This window comes from Antechinus flavipes, chromosome 1, assembly GCF_016432865.1.
Source record: "Antechinus flavipes isolate AdamAnt ecotype Samford, QLD, Australia chromosome 1, AdamAnt_v2, whole genome shotgun sequence".
Lineage (NCBI taxonomy): Eukaryota > Metazoa > Chordata > Mammalia > Dasyuromorphia > Dasyuridae > Antechinus > Antechinus flavipes.
In genome coordinates, this window is record NC_067398.1 from 55,944,765 (window position 1) to 55,964,247 (window position 19,483).

At 38.2% G+C, this 19,483-nt stretch overlaps 1 protein-coding gene across 5 annotated transcripts in view; it reads left to right on the forward strand.

Moving 5' to 3' along the window:
* Positions 1 to 1,945: 1,945 nt before the first annotated feature.
* The window catches only part of CHCHD6 (coiled-coil-helix-coiled-coil-helix domain containing 6), a 321,401-nt gene continuing 303,863 nt past the window's right edge, over positions 1,946 to 19,483 (forward strand). For 2 of the 5 annotated variants that reach the window (XR_007951582.1, XR_007951587.1), the window contains exon 1: positions 1,948 to 2,151. Coding sequence is in view for 1 of the 5 variants with exons in the window: in XM_051983082.1 (XP_051839042.1) it covers positions 2,068 to 2,151 (84 nt within the window). In the remaining 4 variants the exon portion in view is untranslated. Of the gene's footprint in view, positions 2,152 to 19,483 lie in introns of all 5 variants that reach the window. The other 3 variants (XR_007951588.1, XR_007951586.1, XM_051983082.1) reach the window with 3 other exon arrangements.

The following is a 19,483-nucleotide window of genomic DNA, read 5'->3' on the forward strand; positions in this document are numbered from 1 at the left end:
TTCTCTCTGTCTCTTTGTCTCTCTCTCTGACTCGTCTCTCTGTCTGTCTCTCTCTGTGTCTTTGTCTCTCTCTCTGTGTCTTTCTCTCTGTCTCTTTGTCTCTCTCTCTCTGTCTTTCTCTCTGTCTCTTTGTCTCTCTCTCTGACTCGTCTCTCTGTCTGTCTCTCTCTGTCTCTTTGTCTCTCTCTCTGTGTCTTTCTCTCTGTCTCTTTGTCTCTCTCTGTCTTTCTCTCTGTCTCTTTGTCTCTCTCTCTGACTCGTCTCTCTGTCTGTCTCTCTCTGTGTCTTTGTCTCTCTCTCTGTCTTTCTCTCTGTCTCTTTGTCTCTCTCTCTCTGACTCGTTCTCTCTCTCTGTCTCTTTGTCTCTCTCTTTGTCTCTGTCTCTCTCTCTCTCTTTGTCTCTCTCTTTGTCTCTGTCTCTCTCTCTGACTCTCTGTCTCTCTCTGTCTCTCTCTCTCTGTCTCTGTCTCTTTGTCTCTATCTATCTCTGTCTCTCTCTCTGACTCGTCTCTCTCTGTCTCTTTGTCTCTATCTATCTCTGTCTCTCTGTCTCTTTGTCTCTCTCTCTGTCTCTTTGTCTCTGTCTCTCTCTCTCTGTCTCTCTCTTTGTCTCTGTCTCTCTCTTTGACTCTCTGTCTCTCTCTGTCTCTCTCTCTCTTTCTCTGTATACACACACACACACACACACACACTCTCACATATGCATACACAGAGATATAAAGGTGGAAGAGACCTTGGAAGGTATCTAGCAATTGCACTTTGATGTAAGTAGAGCATCAAGCCATCATTTTCTACCGTTTTGGAGATCTCAAACAAAGAGACTTTGAGGCTTCCAAGCGGCATTCCTCCCTTGGGCCAAAACTTTTTGCAGGCCCTTAAAGAGATCAGCTGGAGCAAACTGAATAAATGAGAGTCAAGATTTAAATTCACAGGCTGAGAATTCCAAGTTTGGTGCTTTTCCCAGCAGACCATGTTGCCGCCTCTTGGCAAAAACCAAAGCAAAGCCAAACAAAAAAGCCCAAAAAACGATAAATTGAAATGAGACACTGTCCCAGAAATCCATAACCATTTATTAAGCACCTCCTATGGGCCAGGAACTAAGGCGGCACCAAGTGTTGGGGAGATAAGAGAAAAGCTAAGGACAATCCATGACCTGCGAAGGAGAGCACAGGCCAAGAGCAATGCACAAATAAAATACAGAGAGGATCAATCGGAAATATTCAGAAGGGCGGCAGTTAGTCAAAAAGCATTGATTGAGCGCTTTTTATATGTCAGGAGTGAAGCCGAAGGGGCATGTGCTCCTCTTGCTGAGGAACAATGGCTGGCACTGAGCATTTTCAGGTTTGGAGATTCGGAAACAAGTTGAGAGGCTGGCGCAGCGGACAGAGCACTGGCTCTGAGGTCAGAAGCGCGGCTAAAAATTTGCTTCTGATGCAATTTATGTCACGTTACCTTGGACAAGTCATGGAGCCTCAGTTTCCTTCTACATAAAATGGGGTGGCGGGGACGCAGTAGACGGACCCTGAAATCCTGCTCTAGCTCTGTGACCCGTCCTGGGCCACCCGGCCTGGAGGGGATTTGAACCCTGGGTTTGAGAGAACGTGATCCAGGCCCCTGGGCTGACATGATTTAGCTGAGGCTTAGAAAAAGAGTTTGACAGGGAGGGCCGGAAGAGGAAGCGAAGCTGTCCACTAGGCCGCGGGACCCTTTTTTTCTCACCCCTTCTCTCCCCCTCCAGTCTGCTGCGGACCTCACCCTATTTGGGGTTTAGTTTTGGATTCAGGCGCCTGAATGGGCGGGGCTCTGTAGGACAGCCCCTCTCGTGGAAGGTGGGGGCAGGGAGAGACTACAATTCCTAGCATGCCCCGCGAAGGAAGCGCTTCGCGATTGGCTGTGCATCCGCCCGCAGCCAATAAGACGAGGCCTTGTTAGCGAGGAGCTCGCAGCGGAGACTGAGGGAACAGGGAGTCCTGAAGCGGGTTCTAGGGTCCTGTGGAAGAAACAGTTTGTTCGCGTCTGCTCTCTTTCGCCTCCAGAACCTCCCCGGGGTCTGCCGGGAGGGCGGGGATGGGGAGCACCGAGAGCACTCCCCGCAAGGTGTCTTTCGGGGTGGACGAGGAGGAGCGGGTGCGGGTGCTGCAGGGTATCCGGGTGAGTGCGGGGCCAGGCCGCGCCCGCCGCGCCGGCGAGGAGGGGGCGGGGAAGGAGGAGGGCGCTCAGAAAGGGGAACGGGAGGGGCCGGGAATCCGCGGGCAGACTCTGGGAGAGTCTGTATATCGGCCCTCTGCCATCTGACCGGCGAGGAAACTGAGGCTTAGAGGTGGGAAGGGACTTGTCCAAGGTCACACTGCCGGGGGAAGGGGGGAGGGCGCCGGCCCTGATGGGCTCCCAGGCCCCTTCAACTGTGCTCTTACTGAGGGAGCTCGCTTCTAAAATCAGCCTCCGTTCTCTTCCTGCACCCTCCTCTCCATCGGTGAAAAAGAAAAAAAAAATAAATTAAACCTTTTGTTTTTTAATATTTTATTTTCAGATCTGCCTTCTCTCCCTTTCCTCACCCTTCCTCCCCAAATTGAGGAGGCCAGAAAAAAACCTGTTAAAGACGGTGTGTAGTCAAGCAAAGCAGCCCCTCCCCATCATACACACGTGTATATGTATGAATGTTTGGATAACCACACAAGAGGAAACCTGAGGCCCTACGTGTGTATATGCATATATTTATATACACAAACATATATGGATGAAGAAACAGGCTATATGTGTGTGTGTATGTGCCCACAGAGATAGAGAAACTGAGGCCCATGTATATGTTTTATGTGTATATAGTTCTATCTACACATGGACACGTGTAAAGAAACAGGCTATATATATGCATACACAGATATGGAAACAGGCCATGTAGATGTTTTATGTGTCTCTCTCTATATATATGTATATAGAGATACACATATGCATATGTATGAAGAAATAGACTATATATCTGTCTGTATATGCACACACAGATATGGAAACTGAGGCCATGTGTATGTTTAAATATATGTATCTCAAAACACGTGTACACACACATACATATAAAGAAATGGGCTATATGTGTGTGTGTATGTTCACACAGATATGGAAATTGAGACTATATTTAAATATAGGTATGTCTCTACACATATGCATACATATATGAGGAAACAGACTACATATGGGTGTATATGCCCACAGATATGGAAACCGAGGCCATGTATATGTTTATATATACTCACATGTGAAGAAACAGGCTATACGTGTGTGTGTGCGTATATACATCAATATGAAAACTGAGGCCATATATGTGTTTAAATATATCTACATATTTTTATACACGTATGCATACATATAAGAGGAAACACTAGATATGGGTGTATATGCACACAGATATGGAAACTGAAGTCATATGTATCTGTTATGTATGTATCTATACACATGTATGAAGAAACAGGTCGTATATGTGTGCATATGCACACACATGGAAACTGAGGACATACATGTTTTATATTTATATATCCCTATATCACATATACATACATATGAGGAAACAGACTATATATATGTGTGTGTATGCATACATAGTTATAGAAACAAGCCAAATATTTTTATATACACACATATGTATGAAGAAACGGACTGTATACATGTATGTATATGCATAAAGGCATGGAAACTAAGGCCATATATATATATATATTTAAATATAGCTATTTCTCTACACATGCATACATATATGAGGAAACAGACTACATATGGGTGTATATGCACACAGATATGGGAACTGAGGCCATGTATATATTTATATATACTCACGTGTGAAGAAACAGGCTATATGTCTGTGTGTGTGTACATATAGATATGGAAACTGAGGTCATATATATGTTTAAATATATCTACATATTTCTAGACACATATGCATACATATATGAGGAAACAGACTATACATAGGTGTATATGCACACAGATAGGGAAACTGAGGCCATATGCATGTTGTGTATGTATATACATATATGCATGTATGAAGAAACAGGCTGTATATATGTGTGTATATGCACACACATGGAAACTGAGGACATGTTTTATATTTATATATCCCTATACCACATATACATATGTATGAGGAAAGACTATATATGTGTATATGCATACATAGTTATAGAAACAGACCAAATATGTTTTATATACACACATATGTATGAAGAAATGGACTGTATACATGGTATGTATATGCATACACAGATATGGAAACTGAGGCCATATATATGTTTAAATATAACTATTTCTATGCACATATGCATACATATATGAGGAAATAGTCTACATATGGGTGTGTATGCACACAGATAGGGAAACTTAGGCCATACATACGCTTTATGTATATGTATGGATATGTACACATGTATGTGTGTGTGTGTGTGTGTATGGAAACAGGATACATATGTTTTATATCTATCTATCTCTATACACATACGCATATATATGTATGAGGAAACAGACTATAAATGTGTGTATATGCACACAGAGATATGGAAACTGAGGCCCTATATATACTTCATATATGTATACATAATACATATACACATATATATGAAGAACCAAACTATATATGTGTGTATATGTACACACAGCTATGGAAACATATATGCTTCATGTATTATCTATATCTACACACACACACACACACACACACACACACGCACGAACCAGCCTATATATGGGTGTAAATGCACACTGATAATGGAAACAGGCCAAACATACGTGTGTGTGTGTGTGTGTGTGTGTGTGTGTATAAATAAAAACACATATGGGCACACACACATATATATACCCATACATACATACATATGCATGAAGAAACAGGCTCTATATATGTGTGTACACACATATATACGAAAAAACATGTTTTATGTTGTTTTTGTATGTCTTTTGTTCTTGAAGAGGACCATGATGTCAGGGAGGTGATACCATGACATGCAAGTGAATTGGATTTACGCAAGGGAGAGCTGTGCAAGGTCACCAGCCTCACTTCTCCCTCCAGAGTCATCTGGCTTCAGTGACGAGAAATAGATCAGGAAGACTGGAGATGGCACTCATTCAGGGATTAAGACTAGATAGCAATTGAGGCAAAGAATCTTGTCTTTCATCTAATAATAATAATAATAAACTCTCATCTTCCTGAGTTCAAATCTGAATTTGCTGTGTTACCCTGGGAAAGACATTTAACTGCCTCAGTTTCTTCATCTGTAAAAGGAGCTGGAGAGAGAAATGGCAAGCCACTCTAGTATCTTTGTCAAGAAAACCCCAAATGGAGTCATAAAAAGTTGGACATGATTAAAACAACTGAACAACACTACATATATACATATGGCCAACATAGGAATCTGTATATATGCATATAAATAGACATAAATATATCAATCAGTTCCATCAGGCTATCACTTCATATCAGGAGGTAAGTAGCATAAAACAATACTTTTTTTTTTTTTTAAACAGCTATGTAGTCAAGTAACACTAATTTTCCTGTTGACCATGTCCAAAAATATGTCTCAACCTATATCCTTAATCTTATTCTTTTTAAGAGGAGTTGGGGATCATAAAACAAAACCTTTGTAACAAATATGTGTAGTTAAGCAAAACACATTTCTCTTGGCTGTGTCCAAAACATTATGCCTCAGTCTGCATTCTGAATGCATCACCTCTCTGTCAGAAGGTGGGTAGCATGCTTCATCATAAGGCCTCGGCAACTGCTTCATCTTTGCACTGAATGGTGTGCTTGGGTCTTTCTAAGTTGTTTGTTTTTATTAATGTCACTGTATCAGTTGTTCTGGTTAGGTTTACTTTGCACCAGTTCATAGAACAACAGTAATAATAGTTGTCCCCTGACATTGGCAAGGGCTGGGGGTACAGGACCCCTATGAACATGAAAAACCTTAAATAACTTTCAGCCCCGTTTGTCGTTAAGTCAATTTTCAGGCATGTCCAACTTTTGGCAAAGATGCCCGAGCAGTTTGCCACTTCCTTCTCCAGCTCTTTTTACAGTGGAAGAAGCACAGAGACAAAGGGCTACATGACTTCCCCAGGTCACAAGCTAGGAAATATCTGAGGCCTCTTTGGAACTCGGAAAGAGGAGTCTGCCTGATTCTGAGCCTGGCTCTCTTCCTACATGTCACCTCGCTGCCCATCTAGGCCCCACACCAAACATTTATTTTTAAAAGTTATAATCATGTTTATTTAACACAAAATAAGTAAAACAACACACTGCCCCACTAAGAAAGTTAATGATTTCTGCTTAGGAGAAATGAGTATCTTCTTCTGTGCAGTATTTGCAGCTCCCTGAGCAGTTGCAGTGACTGCCTCGCAATTCTTTCCAAGAAAAGTTCTAGACAGTGATCTCTGGGGAGAAAGGGTACAGGACTGACTTCAGCTGACAGAAGCAAAGAGGGGGTCTTCCCAAAGAATGCATGGACCTAATTCTTTAGTGCACTAAAACTTTTAACAGAATTTCACTGTTAATACCTATGGAAGTAAATTATAAGGTAGATTGGTCCCCTAACCGTATTTATGCACTTAGGACTTACTAAAGGTTTTTTTTTTTTTTTTTTTTTTTTTTAAGTTTTCTTTACATATGCAAGTCTTCTGTGATTTTCCCTAATATACTCAGATCTCCAAAAATTCCCATTTAATTATCAAAGGCCAATTTGTAGATAAACAAAACCATGAATGTGGAACCTACAGAGATGATTGTAATTAGCATTTAATATAGTGCTTTAAAGTTTGAAAAGTGCTTTGCATAAATTACACAAATCTTTTTGGATTTCTCCAAAACCATCCCTCTCATCTTTTTTTCTTAGAGTACAATTGTTTTCCATCACCTTCATATACTCTGAATTATTCAGCCATTCCTCCACTGAAGGGCACTCCCTTAGTTCCAGTTCTATACCATCAGCAGCAGAGTCAGGCTTTGAACCTAGGCCTCTTGACTCTAAATGAGAGGATCTGGGCATAGAAGGGAGAGGGAGAAGATAAGAGCTAAGAGAGGGAAAAGCCTAGGACCAGAAGTTTCTGTCCCCCAACTGGCTCAGTGATTTTGGGGTAAGGCTCTGAGCCCACAGAATTTCCTGAAGCACTGAGAGGAACTGAGCTCTTCTGTATCCTTGTGTCAGTGCTGTCTGCCCTCTCAGGTCACTGAGTAGTAGTGTGTGGTCCCGGACAGAGCAGTGATTGGAGTCAGTAAGACCTGGGTGGGGCTTCTACCTGAAATGATATCTGTGACAAGGCATTTATTTTCTCAGCCCCAATTTTCTAATTTGCAGAATGGAGATAATTGTGATTCCTACTTTGCAAGTTTGTTTGAGGTTTCAAATGAGAGAATGTGTACAAAACTTTGAAGATTTTAAGGTCCTATAAAATTTTCAGCAGTTCTAGTAGCTCAATAGGGATTTAGAGAACTTTTTAGGCTAGGAGTTCTTAATCTTTGCAATCTAGTAAAATCTTTGGACTCCTTACACTCCTTTTTTAAAGTACACAAACATTTAAGGTTGAAAAAGGAAATCAATTACTGAAGCATAATTATCTGAATATTTTGTAAAAACAAGTTGACAGATTTAAGATTAAGAACCCTTCTCCTAGGCCAATCCCTTTATTTTCACCAAGGAAAAAATCTGAGATCTAGAGACATTAACCATAAGACAAATGGCCATCTAACGTCCATTTGAAGATCTCTTCCTTCAGCACAATGCCCAATATGAAGAGCATAGAGAGAGTTCTTACACCTCAGCAGATCAGAAAAGGCCCAGCCTAGGATTCCAAAAGGAGGGGAGGGCAGTATGTGCAAAGCCAGAGGAGCAAGAAAGAATGCAAAGTTGGGGGAATGGCAAGGGAGCCAGTCTGGCCAGATCCCAGGGGGTGGAAAGGGAGTCCTGGTGCAGTAAGCCTGTATATATCCATGTAGCCAGATTGTGAGGGGCTTTCTGTACCAAGTAGAGAGGGGAATTTGAGCTTTATCTTAGAAGCAATATATATGTTGGAGACAATTGATAGAAAGAAGACACTAGAACTTAAAGAGATTGGGAAATAATTCTTACAGAAGACAATTTTTTAAACTGGAACTTGAGGGAAGCTGTGAAGGTAGGGACAGAGATAAAGAGATAAAGCATTCCAAGCATGGGGACAGCCAGTGAAAATGCTCCTCAGAAGTTATGAATACATGAATTAGGGTAGTAGCAATGTTAGTGTAGAAAAGAGGATCTGTTTCAGGGGTAGAATTCTTAAGAATTAGCCATTGAGGTATATATTGAATATGACTTCTATAAAAAATAGTGAGCAGGCAGATTTCAGAAAAGCTAGGAAAGACTTACATGAACTGATGCTGAGTGAAGTGAGCCAGAACCAAGAGAACATTGTATACAGCAGCAACAAGATTAATGATCAACTGTGATGGATTAAGGTCTTTTCAATAATAAGGTGATTCAAGACAATTCCAATAGCCTTGGGATAGAAAGTGTCATCCACATCCAGAGAGAGAATAATGGAGACGAAATATGTGGATTGAAGCAGAGTATTTTCACCTTTGTTTGCTTTTTTGATTTTTCTTGTACAATGTAACAAATATGGAAATGTTTAAAAGAATACATGTATAACCTATAACAGATTGCTGTCTTGAGGAGGGGGAAGGAAGGGAGAAAAGATTTTGTAAATATTGAGAAAAAAACAACACAAAAAAATTGGCCATTGAATAGTTAATTGGTGAAAGGAAGAAGTTAAAGATAAATTAGAGATTGTGAACCTGTGTGATTGAGTTGGGAAGTTATATGGAAGTTTGGAGGAGGTCAGATAATGGTCTATGTTTTGGACATGTTGAATTTGAAACATGAATCCAGATAGACATGTGGGACCAGACCTTTAAGAGAAAGGCTAAGGCTGGATCTATAAATCTGGGAGTCATCTGCATATAGTAATTGGACCCATGGGAGTTATAAAATCTCCAAGAGGAGAATCCAGGACAGTCCTTTGGACAGCTCTAGTTATTAGGAAGTTTTTCATTACAGAGTTAGGGAGTCACTTCTCTGCAACTTTTACCCTTCTTTCTGGTTCTGCCCTCTGGGCTGAGTAGCAAGCCAGATCTCTTTGTCATGAGGCAAGTCATCAGATGTTTGATGATAGCAATCATTTCTGTGTAAATCTTCTCTCCCCAGGCTAAAAGTCCCTCTTTCCTTCAACCACTGATTGCAAGTCTTCTCATTATTCCAGTTGCTGTCTTTTGAATGAGATCTTGCTTGTTAATGTTCTTAGGGTTCCCAGAACTGAATGTAGTTTTCATGTTGCTTAACTAGAGCAGAGTGCAGAGGCATTTTTACCTCCCTCATTCAGGGCACTGGCCTGGTTGTTTGTCATTCAGCTGTTCTTACTTTTAGCTTGTAGTCCATAGAACCTCACATTTTTTTAATTAATTTTTTTATTAAAGCTTTTTAATTTTCAAAAGATATGCATGGATAACCCTTGCAAAACCTTGAGTTTCAATTTCCTTGCCCTTCTCCCCACCTCCCTAGAGAGCAGGAAATTCAATGTATGTTAAACATGGTAAAAATATGTTAAATCCAATATATGCATACAAATTTATACAATTATCTCTCTGTACAAAAAAAAAATCAAATCAAAAAGGAAAGAAAATGAGAAAGAAAATAAAATGCAAGCAAACAATAATAAAAACAGTGAGAATGCTGTGTTTTGGAAGGAATGGACTATACTACAGTGGGAAGGCGTTGGAGCTAGTCCTTTGTTGGTAATAATTTTGAATAGATCATTAAATTTCTTTGTATCTTCTTTTCTTCAGCTGTAAAATGGGTATACATATACTGCCCTATCTCCCCTCCCAATTCACATACACCAGGTAGCTTAAAACATTGTTTCAGGACTCAGATATGAGATAGAAGTGTTTGTGAAAAAAATACACTTGTCAGAGAAATGTACAATATTAAATTCTTTTTAAATAATTGGTGCTAAATAGATATTCGGGAAGATAAAAAAGGGAATTTGTAATAGAGAAATAGGGGAAAATAGATTGAGAAGCACCTCACTAATGTTGGTTTAAAAGAAATTTTCTCCGAGCCATTTGTCTATCTTCTTTTTTTCCCAAGACATTAAAACAACAAGTTTTTATGAAATCCAAACTATGTGCCAAACATTGAATACAGACAGACAAAAATAAAACGGTCCCTGTCCCCAGGAACTTCCATTCTATCCAGAAATACACCTTGTATATTGAGATGTATATGTTTTCCTAATATATTAGATTAATTTCATTTTCTCTTTTGATAGTTGCTGTATTGATAAATAAGTCATAAAGAAACCATAAAACACAGTATGGCTAGATTTCTTTAAAGCACCAAAGAGGAAGGGAGGACGATAAAGCTTTCAGCCAAGGTGTGCCAGCACCCCAGGTGCAGAATCTGTGTTTACCTGTTTATTCACATACAAGGACACACAAAATAAATACAGGAAAATTTAAAGGCTACTGGTGGTGGTATTGGCTGACAAAGGTTAAGAAAGGCCATGAAAACAAGAGAGGGATTCTAAGAAACAAAGTTAAGGAGGAAGTGAATTCCAGGCATGGGTTATGGAAAAGTCAGTCAATCAAAAACATTAAGTACCTGCTTTGTGCTAGGCTAAGCCAAGCATTGGGGGTACAAAAAGAGGCAAAAGACTGCCCTTAAGGAACTTACAATTATATTTGGGCAACAACATGGAAATAAATATGTACAAACTATAGGATAAATAGGAAATAATTAATGGAAGGAAGGCTTGGAATTAAGAGGGGTTGGAGAAGGTTTCCAATGTGGAAGATGAATTTTAGTTGAGACTTAAAGGAAGCTAGGGGAGTTAGTAGAGAGATAAAAATGAAAAGGGACAGCTTTCCAGACATGGGTGACAGCGGAAACGCCAGAACTGAGAGATGAAATATCTTGTTGGTAGCCATAAGTCTGTTGTCACTGGATTAAAGAGGACTGGTGAAGTAAGATGTAAGAAGGCTGGAAAGGCAGAAGGGAACCAGATTGTGAAGAACTTTGAATAGCAAACAGCATTTTGAATTTGAACCTTCAGACAATAGAGAGCTATGAGAGTTTATTGAATAAAGGAGTAATGATTGGACCTGATCTAAATTTAGGCAAATCACTGTAATGGCTTAATGGAAAATGGTCAGGAATAGGAAAAGACTTGAAGTAGCAAATAGGCCTATTTGACTAGACTGTAATGGAATGCATCAAGAAGAATAATAGAGTAAGACTGGAAGGGTAGGTTTGTATATTTTCAAAAAATTCTTTCCTGGATATCACTTTTATTTCTAGTATTTTCCCCCTCTCCCTCTTTTCTCTTCTCTACTCATCGAGGTACATCTGTTAACAAAGTCATTTATATGTTCTCAATTTTGCCCCTTAGTCTTCTTGAAAAGGTTGAAAAGTAGGTATTACTAAAAGTGGTAAATCCTTGGAGACTTTCCCTTTTTTGAGAGATTTTGCCTCCTCATGTGACCTTAATTTAAGAAGTCAAGTGCAAGCTAGCTGTGTGTGTTTGCTGCTGACAAAACATTACAGATTAAGTATTAGATCTGGAAGTGACCTGAGAGATCTCCTGATCCATCTTGTTTTACAGATGTGGAAACTTAGACTCAGAAAAGTCAAGTAACTGACTCAGGATCACACAGCTAATTAGTAGCAGGGCTGGATTTAGAACTTGGCTCTTGCTTTGTCCTTTATGCTTTTTCTTACATTACCCCAATGTAATTGGGACTATCTGCAGGGGAAAGGGTGACATTTCTGTTAAAGGACTTTTGCTGAAGTCCTTAACAAAGGTGGTACTAATTTTCAACAATGTTGACAATGAAAAATGATAAATGATTAGTTTTATCAGTCATATTCCTGAAGTCAAGTGCCTACATCAGGCTTTTTGTTACATATATAAATAGAGAATTTTCAGGACCTCATTGTAGGTAGTATGCTGCCAGTTCTCTTGAGAAAGGTATCAGGACCATTTTAATTTTTTAAAACTATTTTATAATAACCTACATATTTGGGTCAGGCCCTAATTCCAAGTAAAATAAAACTAAGATGCAAAATGATGCAGATATTCATTGCATGGTTTTCTTTTTAGCCAGTAAGTCTAATCACTGATCAAGATACATAGCAGATTGTGCTTTCCCCTGAGCCCCCTTTCTCCTCTAAGAGGAAAGAAAGAACTGAATAGCCATTCCCAGGAATGGCTACATATGGTTGGTTGGTTGGTTGCTTATCAACTTCCTTCAGGTCTTCAGTTCATCCTTGTCCTGTGCCTGAGAAAAATGCAAAGAAGCAGAGAACAGACACGCTCTTACCTGGACCCCCTTGAAATTTTGTTAAATAACAGTGCAAGATAAATGCTTGAAGGAGACTGGCATAGTTCCTAATCGACAATACCTTTTTTTGGTTCTCAGAGGAAGGCATGATTAATAAGGCAACAATGGCTGGCGTAAGACTGGTGAACCTCAAATAAAAGAGGCAGAGAAGAGCCATTTCAAGTTCCTATGCAGGGCAATAATAATAATAGCTCATATTTATTTAGTGCTTTGCAGTTTACAAAACATTTCCCTCTCAGCTATTATTTGCATTATTCAGACGACTTAGGAATTCCGAAAGTTTTAATAACTTGTCTACAGGGACAAGGCCAGCAGGTGCAAGCCTCTGCAGAGCCCATTGAGTAATTGCTTGTGTCTTTGTGCATTTCATATTTTTGTGGTGGCTTGCCATGTCCTTGGTTTCTTCATCTTCTTTCCTAGTTTGTGACCAGGATAAAAAGAGGTTGTGATGGACTCTAGCAGAGTGAGACTAATAGGCCATGGTACAGTGAGAGATGGAATTCTCTTGACCCTTTCCCATGCTGTCCTAGTAAGTTCAGAGATAATGTGGAATATACCATCACACTGTATCTGCCTTCTCCATTTCGGCTGATTACAAATTTGGGTTTTGCTGCTGTTAACCAAGAGCGTTACAAACCAAGAGATTTTTCCTTAGAAGACTATGACTCTGGGTTTTGGCCTTTATACTGGACCATCACCTTTCTTCCCCCATTTCCTTTAGCCCTTTCTCAACTCTGTGCCTTCGCCTAGTTCTCTGTATCATCACCTGTTAAAATCCTCTTCTTCCAAGACTTATTCCATATACCAATCACTATGAAGCTTTACTCTCTTGGTAACAGTTGAAAACGATCTTCTCCCTTGTATTTCTCATATATTTTGGTCTGTATCTTTCCTTTGCTTTTCTTATTTTCTGTGTTTGGCATTATGTTCATATATTTGCCTTATCCCCTCATTATTCATTCAGGATTGATTAAGCATCTGCCATGTGCCATGAACCGTACCCAAAACTGGAGATATAAAAAGAGACAGATTATAAAGTTCTTGTTGGTCAGAAATTACATCATTTTTCATCTTTTTATCTTCAGCCCCTAGCACAGTCCTTACATATGGTAAGATATGGGATAGGGACCAGACCTGTGATTTCATTGGTGTAGAGGACATTCCTTGGACCAAGGGAAACTGACCTGTTCTTTCAGAAGCACTGAGAGGTGTATCATGTGGCTAGGATTCACCAGAAATGGGATGTGAACTTGGGGCATTTTGGTTTTGAGACCAGCTCTCTCTCCAATAAACTAATTTTTTTTTTTGTTATGAAGCATAACGGATGCTTGATTAGGGTGTGTAAAACTGACTTGTACCTGTTCTCTTCTTTGGAATATCTTCCTTGTAGTGACTTGTCCAAGTTACACAGCTACTTGGTGATAGAATCAAGACCATAACCTGGGTCACCTGAATCCCAAATGGTACTTTTCTCTACAGTATCTTGTTTAAGAAAAGGTGATTGTTCACCTTCTTCTTTTTCACTTCTTTTTTCTTTTTTTTTCTCTCCCATAGTTTTTCCCTTTTGTTCTAATTTTTCTCTCCCAAAATGATTCTTAAAGAAACGTGTATTTAAAAAGTCAATACAATAAAAAGTCATTATATAACCATAAAAATAAAACAATAAAGAATTTTTTTTTAAATTGACTTCCAAATTTTCTTTCTCCCCCTTTCACCCTTGACTCTCCCTGAGACAGTAAGCTATTTCTTATAGGTTATACATGTTTAATCATGAAAAAATATATTACCATATTAATCATGTTATTAAAAAAAAGACAGACCCAAAGGGGAAAAAATCCAAAACACCAAAAAAGAAACACAAAGTAAAGATAGGCTACAGTCTCCATTTAGGTTTCATCAGTTCTTTCTCTGGAGGTGAACAGCATTTTTCATCATGACTCCTTTGGAACTGTTTTGGACCACTGTATTGCTGATGATAGCAGTCATTCATAATTGATCATCATGACAATGTTTTTGTTGCAATGTACAGTGTTCTCCTGGTTTTGCTCATTTCTCTTTGCATTAATTAGTTCATCTAAATTTTTCCAGGTTCTTCTGACATCATTCTGCTCTTCTTTTCTTATAGAACAGTAATATGCCATTATAAGTATATGCCAACATCTTCCCAGTTGATGGGCATCCCCTTAATTTCTAATTTTTTGTTTCTATGAAAAACAAAACTAAGTATTTTGTACAGAGGTTCTTTCTCCTTTTTTTCCTTTCCTATTCTTTTTAAAAAAATCATTTTGGGATGCAAATCTAGTAGTGATATTTGCTGGGTCAAATATTATGTACAGTTTTATAACCCTTTGGGCAAAGTTCCAAATTGCTTTCAGAATGCTTGGATCACTTCATAAATTCACCACCATGCATTATTGTCCCGATTTTTCCATATTCTCTCCAACATTATCATTTTCCTTTTCTGTCATATTAATCAATCTGATGGTGTAAGGTGTTGTTTACCTCTTTACTTTGTATTTCTCTAATCAACAGTCATTTAGAGTTTTTTTCACATGACTATAAATAGCTTTAATGTCTTCATCTGAAAACTGTGTTCATATGTTTTGACCACTTATCAACTAGGCAATGACTTGAATTTTTATAAATTTAACTCAGTTCTCTATATATTTGAGAAATTAGATCTTTATTAAGAGACACCTGCTGTAATTAATATTGGTTGTATTAGTTTTGTTTGTGCAAACTCTTTTAATTTAGTACAGTCAAAACTGTCTATTTTAATCTAGTAATGGTCTTAGATAGAATTTAGGTAGAATTATTATCTTTGTTATATCGGCTTGGCCTACTCACGAGCAATTTATATTTTTCTAATTGACTGACTTTATATTTATATATAATTATTTTTGTGATAAATATTAAAAGTATTTGTATTATATTTATAAAAGTTTTATAATTCTGTTCATATGGGTCTTGGGTTTGTCTTGTCAGGTAGATCTCCAAGCATTTTATATTGTCCACAGTCATTTTTTTTAAATATTGTTTTAAGACAGGGTTAAGTGACTTGCCCAGGGTTACATAACTAGTAAGTGTCTGATACTGCATTTGAACTCAGGTTCTTCTAGTGTTGTTTTACTACATCACCTATCTGTTCAAACTACAGTTATTTAAAAAGAAATTTCTCTTTCTATCTCTTGCTGCTGGACTTGTTGATAATGATTTATATGGGTTTGTTTTACATCCTGCAAACTTGCTAAAGTTGTTAGTTATTTAAACTACCTTTTAAAACTGATTTTCTAGTATTCTCTGTGTATGCTATTATATTCTGCAGAATGATAGTTTTGTTTTCTCATTGTATATTCTAATTCCTTAAATTTCTTTTTCCTCTTTTATGGGTGCAGCTAATATTTGAATAGTCTTTTGCATATCTCTTATATCTGCCATAGTGCTTAGGGCAGAACTTGGCATATAATATGTACTGAATTAGAGATTGGGTGATTGGGTCTGGCTCATTCCAGTAGTGGTGATGTACCCCAAGGTTCTTTGGAATGTCATTGAAGAGTGGTTGAACTGTTGCTACCTTCTACCAGGAAAACCATTTCTTCCAAGGCTTACTGGGTTCATTATTTTCCCTTTGTTTTGTTTTGTGAAACTCTGGCTTTCTCTGTGTCATAAAGAATTGGAATTCCACTGCCCTTCTTTAACTTGCTCATTTCTGAAAAATGTTTGAATGTTTATTATGTATTATGTGCAGTGTGGGACAGTGAAAAGGCACAGAATCTATTCTCTAGAAATTTCTACTTTGCTAGTTTATTAAGAGCATGAGTAGATTCAGTTGTAGAATGCACTTAAGGACAAATACACTTCTGTGGACATCGGCCACTCCTAGGAACACCCTCAATCAGATTAAAATATAATTTGGAAATATTTCTAAAAACAAATAAAAATACAATAGCACATAGATCACATTGATATGTGGTTTTTCTATATCACTTTCTGGCCACTGACATCACTGCTTGCAGGATTCTATTTTAGACTTTTCTTATATTTCTTCAGGCTGGATGTTCATATAAACTTAGAATTCAACCTTAGAATTGTATAACATAAAAGTTCCAGATTGGAAGAGGCTATGAAGACTAGTTAGTCCAAGACTTCTTAACTTTTTTGCGTGCCATTCACTTATTGTTTGGTAATCAATGGATTCTTCATAATGTTTTTGAATGCATAAAATAAATTGCATTAGGATAACAAAAGAAACCATTATATTGAGATACAATTATCCAAATATAAAGAAAAAGGAATTCAGAGACTCCCTGAAATCTATCCCTGGTTAAGGTCTACCCTTCGGTTTTACAGAGGCAAAAACTGAAGTCCAGAAAGAATTTAGTTGTCGCAGGACATACAGCTACTTAGTGGCAGAATTGGAAACAGAACCAACAATTGTGACTTGATTATTCTTTCTGGTTTTTGAGTTGCTTTTTTTCTTCCACACCATTATTCCCCATAGAGTTTGAGACCGTGGATGGAATCTAGGATGCCTGGGGCTATTTTAAATTTCAAGGTTTGAATCTAGATTTGCAGACCTCCACTCTGGTTATGTTGGTGTGAATGCCATTTCCCAGATGGTGTTTAGTCTCACACGACTGCAGTGTATGTATATATATTTGTTGATTAAAAATATTACTTGCTCTATTTTGTAGCAACATTAAAAAATATTGCAAATTTCTCTTGTTGCCAACAGGGAATCTGCCAATGTTTTACTTAACCCGTTATTTACCAGGCAGCATAGTTCAGTAGATTCATTACAGGCAAAAACTTATGATTCTAGTGTTGTTACTATCCAGTGTAGAGTGAAGCTCAAAATAAAGCAGATTCGGGACAGAGAAACAGCTTCTGTAAGGCAAAAGAGCATAGTCAAGACCATTGACTGCTCTTTGAGCTTGCTCCTAATGGCTTTACTCCTTATTCCTTTTGTGAGCAGGGCTACTTCTCTGAGCCTTTATGTCTTCCTCCTGTGGCTTCTTGTATGTAGGCATTGAGTGTCCAAACTCAAGACTCAGTTGAACAAGAATTATTTAATGCCTATTATATGAAGATGAGTTATTAGATGCTACTGGGGTAAAGACAAAACAAGGTACTCCTTGTTTTACAGAGCTTACATTTCATTTGGGGAATACAACATGTAAATCCACTTGGATCCACTGATCCAAGATAATTTGAGGAGGGAGAGAACATTAAGAACTGCAGGTGATCAGAAAAGATTTCATGCTTGATATAGTACCTGAGCTGAGTCTAAAGAGAAACTAGAGGTTCCAATGTGCTAAGAGGAGAGAGTACGTTCCAAAGATGAGAATTCCTTTGTGAATGCACAGGGATCAGAAATGAAATGTTAAAGCTGGGAAACAGCTTGTAGGCCATTTGGCTGAAATATATATGAAGGGAATGAATATGAAATAAGCTGGAAATGTAGGTAGGAGTCACACTGTGGAGAACCTCAAATGTTGGGGCAATGTTTATCTTTTATCTTGGAGGTGAGAGGGAACCATTGAAGCATTTTGAGAATGATAAGGATAAGATCAGTCAGTGAAGAGCCTCAAGTGCATGGTGGATGAGTATTGGTTGACTGGAGAACAGAAGACAGGGAAAGGGGAGTGAGGACATGAAAACTGTCTTCAGGAATTTGAAGGACACTGTTGGAGAAAGACCTAGATTTGTTTAGTTTTGCATCAGTAGAGAGGTCTGGAGCAATGGGAAAATGCTGCAAAGAGATAGATTTAGGCCCAATGTAAGGAAGAAACTTCCCAACAGTTAAAGGTCCAAAAGTAGCGGAGGTTGACTAAGGAAAGAAAAGGGTAGGAATAATGCAGAGAGATTTTTATAGTTATAGTAGGGGAGTCGAAGGAGCTCACAGGAGAGTAGATAATATACTTTTATGGTAGATATCTTCATGGTAGATATCTTCATCTTTTTTATGCAACTTTATCCAGCATCATTTAGCTTTTCAGAGAAGGAAGAGTTTTTAAACACTTGGGTCGTTTAAACATTTATTTCTTCTCAATACAGTCTTTTCAGCACTCTGGTTTCTAGTTTGCTTAGTCTACTAGTTCTTCCCCAAACATAACATTCCATCTTTTGCCTCCTTTCTTTTGCATAGGCTGCTCTCCAGTATCAAAATGCATCCCCTTTCCTCATCTCTGCTTATTAGGATCCTTAACTTCTTTCAGGCTTAGCTCAGGTTTTCTACAATAAAATCTTTTTTTGGCCTTTTTCTTTCTATTTCCTCTAAGATATAAACTTCTCTCCTTGCCATTTAAAGCTTTTCGTTGCTTGCCACCTTCCTATCTTAGCCTTCTTACACATTTCTCTTCTTGAACTCTGCAATCTAGTCATATTGGCCTACTCATTCTGTACATAAACCATGTTATCTCCTAGTCCTTTCTTACCTCTAACTCTTGGAAACTCATTTCCTTCAAGACTCATCTTAAGCACCACCTTTGGCAGAAAACTTTTACAGATTCTCCCATCTGCTAGTATGCAGCCTTGTATTCACTTAGAAAATATTATTTAAATACATACATGTTCTTAGAATTTTAAATTGTATTAGAATATAAGACCCTCGAGGGCAGGTATTTCCTGCACTTAGCACAATGCCTGACCCATGATAAGCACTAAATAAATACTTGTTGGCTTTTTTATTTTGATCTAAAATACCAAAATAAGAGAGTATTTTCATACATATAGCAGAACATTAAAAGATGATTCTTCAAGAAACTATCTCCATTTTATATTACTTGCTTAAAAAAAAAAAGCATACAATAAATTCTGTGTACTACTTTCAAAAGTATTCTGCTTGTCTGTGCTTCCTTCTCTGCTGGGAGTTCATATCCTGATGCTGGTTTTACTTGGGAAAGGTGAGATACTTGACTGACCATTTGGGTAGTTCTGGAAAAAGTCATTTACTGTAGTTTCTCCTTAGATTTCCTGATCATTATTCAGTTTAGTTCAGAGTTCAAGATTTTGCTGAGTTAGGTATGTGAGAAATGGGTGGGAGGTAATCTTAGAAAAAAGTTTAGGAAACCAAATTATCAC